We start from the raw sequence: 12,944 nt of genomic DNA, 5'->3' as shown, positions 1-12,944 counted from the left end.
AGAAAAGAGTAAGTGTGAAGAAGGTGCTCAGTGTCATTCTCACAGCTACTAAATACCTGTATGATATATCGCGCATATAATTAAAGTAATGAAATAAACATTGTTTGTATATTAGATGAACATAAATCTCTAATGTACATTATTGATGGTGATCTTGTGATGTGACTATTGCGAATGCGCACAATGTGATATCGATGCTAAAAAGATATATTCTGAGGCCCTATTAGATAGCTTACACATTTTAACAATTAACTGCATCTTTGTGTGCTGCAGAGACAGCGTTTTTTTTTTTTTTTTGTGATGTTTGAAAGTATTAAGAGGATCATTCTACTTAGACTAGGGCCCTGTTCACACCTAGTAATAACACAGTTTGGTCAACCAGATCACAAGTAGACTTGATGTCTGGTGTTTTATTTAGTTTCTTTTGTCTACTTTTTTATTATGTCTTCGAAGGGAGAGGCTATGGGCAATGCTTGTAGACATTTCTGCTCTTTCAATCTAACATTGCGAAATAGTCATTTGCATATTCATTAATACATAATTAATGCAGGACTGTAAGACAACTATCAGACAGAGAACTTTTTTGCTCTCAGACCATATTTGGACTTTTTGACCAACCAAACAAGCATTTAGACACAGCACGTTGATTGAAGCTCAAATGTTACAGACACTACAACACCTGTAAAATGTGCATATTAAAGGAACGCTTCACTTTCTTTGGAAATAGGCCTTTTACAAAAGTCAAAGTTAAACAGTTGAGTTTTAGCATTTTAATTCCATTCAGCTGATCTCTGGGTCTGTCAGGAGCCATTTTAGCTTTGTTTAGCTTAGCACAAATCACCTGCGCTAGAGGATGTACCTTTCTATATCTGCAAGTGGCAGAATCTATATTGGCATTCCACAAGGGGAAACCAGAAACAGTGCTGCACACATACAAAACAAAGCAGCATTTAAGAAATCTGACAAAATTAAAGCTGGCTTCTTTATGCCCCCTCTTGATGTGCGTCATTTGCTTTGTCATTTCACTTTTGTCATTTTAGTCTTAGCTGAACAGCCAATCAAAATGTTCAATACGATCACAATATACACAAAATGTAGCTATACAATAGTCAAACTTATATTACATATAAAAATTATCAAAACTCTTTTTTAAATACTGTGTAGATGCTAATGCTATGTCAATTCAATGACCTATGCTAAGCTAAGCTAAAACAGTATTAAACATACAGGAATTAGTGAGTCAAATTCAGTACCTTTTAAGACCTTTATAAAGACACTTTTCATACATTTTAAGCCCTTATAACCACTTTTCAACCAGAAACACTGGCAATATTTTAAATTACAATATTTTTACTAAAAATTAATGTAAGAAACTAATCCAAAACTAAAACATTCATATACTGAATAAAAATCTATTAAATCTAGCTAATTCAGCAGGTGGCGCCTATAGAACTGCAGAAATAATGGTGTTGCCTTGCTCACTGCAGTAAACAAAGCAGCATGATGTCAAATCTAGTAGGATTTCATAAACCACACAGCATCCTGATATTTGCAGATTTTATTCAGGCAAACTTTAGCATACAACAATACATTGTATAATCAAAAATGACATAAAATTTAATACCTTGCGAAACAGCATTTAAGACTTTTAAATATTTTTAAGGGCCTTACATTTTTCTACATTGATTTATCAACTTTTAATACTTTTAAGACCCCGCGGACACCCTGTAAAAGTGCTCCTGTCTGACTCTGAGATTGGCTAAATAGATTTTAAAAATTGCAATACTCAAGTTTAGGTGACTTTAGGTGTGGAAAAAAAAGTGGAGTTTTCCTTTAATGTCAGGACAGATTTCAATAAAACTTCAAAAAAGAGATAAACAGTGCTCTAGTTAAGATCTTGAACATCTTTACCCATCCAGGACACATTAAAGACAACCTAAAGCATCTCACTCAGTCTTCATTGAGCTGTACAGGCCTTGTAGACTGCCGTCATTTAAAGCAAGCATTAATAAAAGCGGATGGAGCCTCAGTACATAATCACAACAGCGTAAAGTAATGAGGCTACACACTGACTTCACTCTAATTGCTGTGACAAATGCCAAGCTTCCCATCCCTGGTACAGCCTTAAGGGCAGCTACAGCGAAAGCAGAATCCTACTGGCCTGCTAAAAACCTTTGCACCCTTAATCCTTGCTTTTATACTGCCGTTATGAAAGAACAGATGACATTGAATAAATGACTAATATATATGCATTTAGACATGCTTGTACTTCAGCTCTTACCTCCGAATGAATGGAAAATTGACAGATGGACTGCCAGAGACATTTCTGGGACTGTCCAGTGGACTGCTGCCTGTAGAAAACATACCTTTCATGGTCAGCATGCACATTATCTTTAGTTTATATAGACATTGGATGCCAAAGTGGTTGTGTATTGACTGGCACTCAGTTGACAGGCTTTATTGACATAGTGATACTGACACTGGAATATTCAAACAGTGAGATGGATGTGTAAGCATATTATGCTACCCCGCATTTATCATCAAGCACACAATAAATCCAACATCTATCATTATTTTAATTACAAGAGAAGTAATTATAGCTACCAGTTGGCAAATGAAGGGGTGAGAGAGGTCTTGATAGAGTAGGTGAGGGAGCCAGACTCTTCCTCTTATTCCGGTTACTGAGAAAAAAAAAAAAAAAACATTTGTTAAAAATACAATGTTTACAGCCCTCAGTATTATTACATGCTTCTATATGAATAGCGTCTTTAGTACTGGACCAGTCTAAAAAGTTTTTATTAAAATATTTCACATTTCAAGCTACACAAGTAGTGTAACTTAAGTCAGTGGTCCTCAACCACCAGGCCTCAATTGGTACCAGGCCGCACAAGAAATTATTATTTATTTCTATTTTATTTATTATGTGGGTCTAAACTATTTTTTATTTTGAAAAATGACTGTATTCTCTCACTTACATCTCGCTCACTTGAGCGCCCAATTTTAACCCACAAGCAGCAAAAATGAGTAAGAAACAGACGGCTTAGGAAAGTTTCTTTGCAAAGGGGAAAAGGCCCAGTGAAGAACCCATGGACTGCCAAGGAATGGATCTGCAACTCATGTCAACAAATCAGGTAAATCCACCATGTCTGTGCATGAAGATCAACTGCTGGAGATTGCAAATGACTGCAGCCTTTTAGGGGCCATCCTTATATCGCATGTTTTTTACAGTTCGCGCAAGTTCGTTATTTCCAATAGGTGCGCGAGTCAGCACGATTTGTGCGCCCAATCGGCATGATTTTCCAGACGCACCCAGTTGAATGAATCCCCCGAGTGCACCGCCAGTCACGTGACAAGAACTGACCAATGAGCTTCGGCTTCATGGAATATACACATTTTGGTTGACTATCTCAGACAAACACAGAACACCCAAACACAGCAGTGCTTTGTAATTTTATCCATAAATAAAACTTGTATCAGCGATGTTTTGTCAGCTTGTCACCACCCCTACCGTCCCTGGTCCGCGGTAAGATTGTCAAGTGTTGACCAGTCCGCGGTAATAAAAAGGTTATGGACCACTGAATTAAGCAACGTTAAGCGTCTTTGGCTTCTCTGAAAGTTTCATCTAATTTAACAACAATGTAGTTTAGTTGGCTTTATTTTGTCCAAAGGCTTAGTGGTTCTAAACTTTATACTGGCACCTATAGGCCTGGATGCATTAAAGTTTCTTTATTTAGCTGAAGCCAGACTCCAGTCTTTCATAAAATAAAACTCAACACCTCCAGGCAGTTTTTTAATTAATAAAATTGGTTCCTGACAAGGCACTGGTGTCTTATAAAATGAAAATATTAATCTGTGCAAGAGCATTATACCTTTAAATCCACACAGACTCAACAAATGATCCTGAGGGTAATCTAAACAGTCTTAAAAATGAGCTTCTTGTTGCATAATTGTGTATTAGACACATGAGCATCAGCGGTTTGTTTACAAAACAGTGGCTGTGTTGCAATTTTATTAAAATTATACTTTTTGGTTTTTACTCTGTTAGCTCCAACTGACAAAGCGCCAGTTCTCATGTGACAAATACATCATTGTGCAACAGGAAGTTTCAATTATAACTCTAGTGAATGCAATTAGGACTATTTACTGAGTGGGGCTGGGTAATTTGGCCTACAATCTAAATCTAGATTAATATTAATTGAACTTTTTAACTCGATTACAACTAATGAACAATTATTTAATTTTTTGCCCTCATAGTTCACTGGTAAGTTTTGTGCAAAAATATTTTCACATGTAATGTGCTCAGAAAAGTATGCAACCACATGAAGGCTGCGCCGAACCATATCCATGCATTCGACGCAAAAGTAGCCTTAACACAGCAGTGCCTTAACACATGATAGGGAAAGTAATGGAAAAAAAAATTTTACTTCGGGGGGAAAAAAAAAAAAATATATATATATATATATATATATATATATTTCGATTGATCGATCGATTACAGGTTCTGAATGTTGATTTTGATTACTTTTCGATAAATCACCCAGCCCTATTACTGAGTTTGTGATTTAAAATTTGTAATGTAAACACAAACCTCACAAGACCTCAGGAGAGAGGCAATAATTTTGTTTTGCCTGTATGTTTTTAACTCTAAATGTAGGTGGTAGCTGCTGACTTACATTTTATGAATATCCAAAGACCAATCTGACTTCCAGCTATAAATCTTTAATGTTCCATTAAAATAACTCATCCATATCTTTAATGACCAAAGGGTGAGCACATTTTAAGATTGTTAAATTAGTCTAATTAGTAATAAAGTAATTTAATTAGCAAATATTTGTACATTTAAAAATGTTTAGTTTTGCTGGTCATGCTTGTAACAAGACCTCACAAACTATTTAACAGAATGCTTAGCCGTATATTACATTAAGTATTAAAACAATAAGAGCCTTATTTGACCTCAACGCCCATTCAACTTCTGATTAACTTACGCCTAAGAACTATACACCAACTATACTCAACTTGACAAAGACTTAAAACCTACATATAATTAAATGGCAGAGTCATCACAAACCTCACATACATACAGACGGCTGGACTGTATATAAACATTAAACGCTAGCAATCCACCGCCAACAGGACAATGAGGAGCAGCAGACGCTCAGCCGAACATGGGCCACGTTTACGTTACTATCGGAAACAAAAAACAACTGGGTGGAAAAACAAAGTATATGCTGTCCACAAAGAGGTCGTTAAAGCACACATTATCTGATATTTCACTAGTTATTTCGTATTTTAACAGTCTACATTACCAAGCACATTTCTGGCGGCTGCGCCTGTGGAATTTTTTCAAGTTGAGGCAAGTTTTGCGGACAAACACTGATAAATAACCACAATGAAAACATACTGTAATATGTCCCATTACCTCTTGGGTCGTTTGACTAAACCTCCTGAGACGAATTGACTTTTATAACTTGGACACACCGTCCAGTAATTCCGATCAGACATGATGGTGTTGGTGTTGGTCTTCGTTAAGCCCGCAGTTCACAGATCCTCATGGAAGATTTACCGCAGCATTGCGACGCGTAAAAGCACCGAAGACGCCTAACGTTAATGTAATTCCCGGACGAACTCCATGTAGACACGGACTCCATAGCATGCAGTACGGTGGAGCAGACAGAAAGAGCCTTAAGTACAGCACAGCCGATGCCATCACCGCGTTATTTTCTCACAAGTGACACATTGCCACATTGCTTTGGAAAAGGCCATCGCCTGGTTATACTCGAGTCCTGTCACAGCGAAACAGACGCGGCTTAAAGGTAACGTTACCGCAAACACAACTGTAACCGCTTCAAGTTTAGGGCAACAATAAAAGAAAAGCGGGTGCGCGGACTGGAGGAAGTTGTCATAGAGTGTGAGTCAAAGAAGGGGTTATGGAGGGGTTTGAACGTCACCGTGCCGGGCAAATAAACCCGCCTCCTTGAACTCAGCATGCGGAGAGTGTCCCATACTGGTAAAGCAGTGTAATAGGTTAACAATGCTGCATATGGTTGTCAAAAGTCCCAAACTTTCTGGGATCCTTTCCTCTTATATGGATTTAAGACTAATGTGTGTCCAAACCGAAAATGGGGTTTCAAACATTTGTATTTAGGCTATATATTTGACTAAGCAAGTATATTGACTATCATGGATTTTTAAAAATGTTTTATTTAGATGTTTATTTCATACATTTCCACATTTACTTACAGATTTGATGCCCAGAGCTTTTTTCATTGGATATACAAAACAATTAGAACAATTGTTTAAAAACTATATGCAAATGAAACTAAGGATGGTACATTTCAAACTTTGAGTGTTTAAATTTACATTTTTACCAGTATTTACAGAAGACACCTACTAAAATGTCATATACAGATAAAACTTTGTCAGGCTAATTTATGACATAGATCATTTGAAGACATATTAAAAACACCTTTAGGGATCACAATGCAGCCCTAAAATATTACTGCAATGTTATATTCATTATATGTTATACCACTACACTTAAACAAACCAGGTTTTCCATTAACCACAAACCACTGTCAGCAAAAAAAAATGTAATCATACAAAATATTTTAAGATGTACTTTGATTGGTTATTACTTTTTACTTACTCCCAGGACCGTTTATATCAAAGTTGATATTTAGCCGCATTATGTTGGTGTTTCATAATATTTCATTTTTACAAGGTGAGTCATTAGCCTAACATTCGACCACCAACCTGGAGGACCAGGGCATTCACTCGAACCGGTGACCTTCTTGCTGTGATGCAGCAGCACTGCACCACCATGCCGCCCATTACTTGTTCATTCATTTTCTTTTTCATCAGGGGTCGCCACAGCGGAATGAACAGCCAACTTATCCAGCTGTTGTTTTACGCAGTCGATGGGAAACACCCACACACTCTTGCACACACTACGGGCAATTTAGTTTATTCAATTAACCTATACCACATGTCTTTGGACTGTGGGGGAAACTGGAGCACCATTAACACTATGCCAACACGGGGAAAACATGAATAACTCCACACAGAAATGCCAGCTGACCTAGCCGGGGCTCAAACCAGCGACCTTCTTGCTGTGAGGCAATTGTGCTACCCATTGCGCCACCGTGCTGCCCCCATTTTTTACGCTTGCATATTTTAAAAAGCAATGGTCAGAAGTATTTAGCTTCATTTTTACAAAATACATCTGTTAGGCTGAATTATTTAAGCCTTATTTTTGCATTAGACATAACAGTAACCTTATGCATTTAATATGCTTTCTGTACATATAAAGTGCATTTTCTAAGGTCAATGTCAGTGATTAATAATAAATAGAAAATTTTATATTATACAAAATCTAAAAATCTAAAAATCTAAAAATATCACATTATCATAAATATTTTATATTATGAACTGATATAGACAGATAAATATTTACAGAAAACACACTTTTATTGCATTTTTATTTTTGACAAATGATTTAATGCAATAACCTTTCTTAAAAGCTTTTTAGATCAATACAAGCGGACATGTAAAAACAGGTTTACAAATTTCATATTTATTCAAATTCACACAATTAAAAAAAAAAAAATGTTAGCTTTCTAAACCTTTCAATAGAGACCAACTTAATAGTTTTAGATAAATTGTATTTGGTTTAATTGAAGTGATATTTCAGTTATCAACAAAAGACATAAATTACTTGTAACAGACCTTTTAAACAAATTTATTCTGGTGATTTTAAGTGGTGCATGGTGAGAAATGCCAGTATAGAATGTCCAAATTGAAAGTAAAGACTAATATGATTGCTAATAAAATCTCAGTGACCATATTTTGTAAAGTAAAAATAAAAGTACTCACATATTTCCTCTCCGTGGAAGGCTCAGTTCCTTCTGAAAAGGGATAAAGATTAAATTAATATAAAATAATAATAAGAAAACCTCCAGTCACTGTTACCATGCAAAACACACTTATAAACAAGTGGCCTGGGTTATTTTATAAGCAAAGTATTCGGCAACCAATTCTGCATTTAGCGTTTATACAAAGTAGAGAGACCTTGTACAGTATTTCTAGTGAATTGAATTAGTTAAAGGAGTTATGCCATTATCATACTCGCACTATAATTTACTGAACTAAACTACAGCCTTGACCTTTGTGGCAATGCCTTTCAACAGCTGAATTAAATTTGTAAGAGTGTTAATAAGAGTTTTAAATCAGAAACTAATCCTCCAGTACAAATGAAACCTTTTTCCTTTTTAAAAAAATGTTTTGAGTTTAAAAACAACTATAAAGTCTAATATAAGCATCCACATCATCACACAATATTGATCTGTTTATGATGGCTGACTGCTGAAGTTAATGTTGCTGAAAGCGTTCATCTCAGTCATTATTATTATAGCTCTACGTTTGCTCCAATATTCTTTTGAAATTATTATTATTATTTTTTACTTTACCTTTATTGTTATTACTACACTCTACATTAAGACAAAATATGAATGAATTCAAATTTTGGGTTAAATTTGGTCCTAAAAATGTAATTGATTAAAAAGATGAACCAAGTGGCTGTTTTTGTCCCCAAATTGGGTTAAAAATACTGCAGCATTTTTTAGTTATCAGGTGTGAGAAGGCCTTTAATCTAAAGTCTGACCCACATAAATGTGACAAATTAAAATAGAGCCAGTTTGGCACGTATTTCTGGATTTTATGAAACTCGTCAGTTTTATTGTCACTGACTTTTAATGGATTCATTCTAAAGCTTTAACAGTCTAAAGTTGTTTTAACCCAGATTTGGACCTACCCAACTGTTGGATTAAATTTCAAAATTACCAGTGGTTGAGTTGTTATTATTATATATATATATATGTTATTTTTATTATATATGGGCACATTTTACCCATATTTGGCCTAAAACAACCCCTGCAATTATAGAGTTAAGGGCTTAAATCATAATCAATATAATAAAATGATGATATAACCTCATAAAACTCTGCCAAGGTCCTAGCCGGTTCAGAAAACTGAAGCTTTCAATGTCTCTTTGTCCCTTCTTGGCTGGGGAATCACTGTCAGTGGGCTGAGGGCCACTGAATATTTGGATGAACTTCTGAAAGATTAATCAGGATGGATGAGGCCAAACCAATGCATCATTAGTTAAGGCTCGAGTGTGTGATAATATTGTAAGCATGGTAAAAAAGTATTTTTTTTTTCCAAAAGCTTCATGTTTCAGCTTTTGATAATGCTCAGAGCAAATGGAAACCAAGTCCTGTAAAACCACTAGCAGGATGCTAGGATCATTACATTACTAGGATACGCTCACATAAGGTTCTGTCTTTGGATATAAATCTGCCAGTTTTAAGTTTAGGAGATGTTTGTGTCAGCACTCATCATTTTATTTCATAAGGGTGAGTTTTGGCGTTTACTGGGCTTTCATGTCCCAAAGGGGCTGGTCAATCTAGAATGAGTGCAGTGGCATTTAATGAGTGTCTTGTAAATGACCGATAACAAAGGTTGTCTTGTTGATTCTCCAACCCTTTCATGCTCAACCAATGTTTATACTTTTTGAAAGAAGATCTGCAGCTTTTGCACAACTTTATTTTTTTGACTATTATTTACTTTTTATTTGTTTGTTTATCTACAGTATGCCAATATAATACCAGTACTTTTTATAATTTTTTAAATAAGACATCACAAATTTAAGTAATATTATACTAAGTATATTAAACTAAAAGCACTTTAAATCAATTTGAATTGTTTAACTTAAAAAAGATAAGTTTAAACAATGTTAAAGTAAACAAACATTACGTTTTGATCATTTTTTTTTTCAAAGTACAGGCCAATATTTGTAACTTGCTCACTTTTGTGAATTATTGTCTTCAAAATTGTTTCATATCAGCAAAGTTCTTATAAAATTGCAGTGTAAATATTTTTGTCGTGTTAAATTAGTTTAGATAGTTTAAAATTGATCAAAATTATGTCCAATAAATATCTGTGGCTATTACATTCATTCATTAATTTTCTTTTCCGCTTAGTCCCTTAATTAATACGGGATCACTGAATTGAAGTTTGGCTTTATAATAAAAATGAAAAATCTTCCATATTCAACAAATATGCAATAATAATATCCCCAATGTTGATACAATATATGTCTTTTCAAAAACAAAGCTCTAAAACATGACAGATTGGACAGTTCATGCTGTATGCGGTTGAGAATGATGCAACAGTATCTCTGTGTAACAGGTTAGACCTGACATGTGTTTACAGAACATCAGTCAAAATTTGCACTCAATGATTACAGTAGAGGGCATGCAATCAACTTCTAAACACAAAATGAAATTTTAGAACAGAAGTAAAAGCACAACCATTTATGACCTTCCTCTTAAAGAATCTGTAGAAAATGTAATTCAGTAAAGAAACACATTATTTATTTTCATTCATTCATTCATTTTTCTTCGGCTCAGTCCTTTTATTCATCAAGAGTCGCCACAGCGGAATGAACTGCCAACTTATCCAGCATATGTTTTACACAGCGTATGCCTTTCAAGCTGCAACCCAGTACTTGGAAACATCCATAAAATGGCCCAGCCAGAACTAGGCATGGGACGATAACCGTGTTCAAGGTATACCGCGGTTTGGAAAAGTCAACGTTTTAAAACTGTCAAAATTTTCTGCAATACTGTTCCTAAGGTATGAGTAATATTTTTTATTTACATTTTTGTTTTTTAAGGCAATAGTATCATCAACAGAAAATATACCCAAAAATGCCATTAAATTGTAAAAAAAAATATATATATATGTGTGTTTTTGAAACAGATGAAGACAGCAAAAGTCAATAATTAATTTGAATTATTTAGCCTGACATGTTTACTGCTCCAAAATATTTTAAATGTTTTCCAAATTAAAATATATTGTGTACAAAGGGGGAAAAGTTTTTTTTAACCCAGACGTTTAAAAAGAATATATTTTAGAGCAGTAATCTCAATACCGTGATACCATGAAACCGTGATATTTATATCCAAGGTTATCATACAGTCCGAATCTTATACCAGCCAATGCCTAGCCAGAACTCGAACCAGCAACCTTCTTACTCTGAGGCGACAGTCCTAACCACTGAGCCACTGTGTTTTATAATGGTGAATCTGGTTTATTTGCCAGATGGGAAAGATTGCAACTTTTTCTAGATCAACTGCTCCCACAAAGACTGAACTAAATGGGACACACACACACACACACACACACACACACACACACACACACGAGAACATATGGATTTTCTATAGATTTTCTATCTGCTAGTTATAAATAGTATAACCTAACCCAAAACTACACTGTGTCCTTAAATACCACTTTCTACATTTTACAAATATATGTAAAAAGCATACTTAATTGTTATATTGTTTTTGAAATGAAGAGATTGTCAAAAGGAGATTTTGCAAGTTTTACCTAATTCTAGGAACAAAACTAGTAACAGCTCAATAGGGCAAATCTTTAATCAGCCAATTACATGGCAGCATCCCAAGTGCAGGATGTAGACGTGGTCAAGACCGTCTGCTCAAGGTCAAGCTGACCCTCAGAAGAAAGTGGGACATTTTCAAATACATGTTTAGTGAGAAAAAGAGAAAATGTCAAGCGAGTGGCATTTCTGTTTGTGAAAATGCCTTGTTGATCCCAAAAGTGTCCTGCAGGTTTACTATTTTTTTTAACAACAGCACTCTTTGTATTTTACATTGATATACACAGCTAAATTAAAATAAATGTCACAAAAGTTTTTTTTTTTTTTTTTTTAGCTTTTTTTCAGTGATAATACATTTGAACCAATTTTTGGTTCCTCAAAGAAGTGATAAGATGATAGGTGATCTTAAAAGAGCATTTTTTCTGTTAAATTTTTTTTTTTAATAATCTAAAGAACATTTTGTGGAATGAACAGTCAAACATGGGGATGTTATATAAAAAAATTAAGACACTATATTTGTCTATACACTATATTTACATATACAGTGCTCAGCATTGAGTGCACCCCATTCTGAAAGTGAATATCTTTATCCATTGCTCAGTGAATATAGGCAATGGATTTTGGTGCATTTAAACAAAACAGATTTATTAAATAGATATATTTATTAATATAATATTTTAGTCACCAAACATATTTAGAAACTGAAAGATAATACAATTAAATTCAAGCTAAATATTGCAAAAAAAAAATCTATTTTAAAACATTTTTTGCTTCTCTTGATTTTTCCTCTTTTTAAATTTTGTTTTTAATATTTTTCTATAACATATAAATTTGGCTGCACTCGTTTTTAGACCATAATCATAAGTTATTTTGTTAGATAAGCTCCAGATTTGGCTTCAGTACTGACTAATCTAATGTATAAGCACAAACATAATAATAAAAATAATAATAAAAATATGAATTTAAAAAATAAACGTATATATGCTGAGCACTATACAAATATAATAATAAGCACCATTAGAGAAAATAAAATAAATAACATGCACGAAAAAACAACATGCACACAAACATTTCATCGGGAGCATCGTGCATCAAGGAGAAAAGACCCGTCTTTCCATCATAAACAGGGCATAACAAATGCCATAATCACCATGGCAACTGCTGCTGAAACGTGTTGACTTCATCTGGCTTTGTAAAAATGAAAACGGGCATAAAACAGCATTTTTATTTAATGTTACGGATATGAAAACATATTTATAAGGCATGTAAACAAAAGAGTTTATTTTCAACGCTTCTCGTCACGTCAATGCAAGCCATTTAAAACACTACTACACTATTTTCTCAACAATGTGTACAAACAAACGGATTAACGCATGATATTAATAAGTGAAACCAACAAAGATACAAAAAAGAAACATATCACATGCTGACTGATACTCCTGAACCACTGGCTTTATGTTTCATATCATCTACTAAATTAATAAAA

General features: G+C 34.3%; 1 protein-coding gene across 4 annotated transcripts in view; it reads right to left on the bottom strand.

Annotated features, from left to right (window-relative positions):
• The window catches only part of mast3a (microtubule associated serine/threonine kinase 3a), a 60,618-nt gene that overhangs the window by 47,499 nt on the left and 175 nt on the right, over positions 1-12,944 (bottom strand). For 2 of the 4 annotated variants that reach the window (XM_087240835.1, XM_087240836.1), the window contains exons 2-4: positions 7,873-7,904; positions 2,605-2,681; positions 2,282-2,351 (exon numbers count right to left, since the gene is read on the bottom strand). In XM_087240835.1, the coding sequence (XP_087096961.1) occupies positions 2,282-2,351; positions 2,605-2,681; positions 7,873-7,904 (179 nt within the window). Of the gene's footprint in view, positions 1-2,281; positions 2,352-2,604; positions 2,682-5,419; positions 5,911-7,872; positions 7,905-12,944 lie in introns of those variants that run through there. The other 2 variants (XM_087240833.1, XM_087240834.1) reach the window with 1 other exon arrangement.

The sequence above is a fragment of the Danio rerio genome, chromosome 2, assembly GCF_052040795.2.
Source record: "Danio rerio strain M-AB ecotype USA chromosome 2, GRCz13ab, whole genome shotgun sequence".
Taxonomy (NCBI): Eukaryota; Metazoa; Chordata; class Actinopteri; order Cypriniformes; family Danionidae; genus Danio; species Danio rerio.
This window is presented reverse-complemented; position numbering and strand designations above follow the sequence as displayed.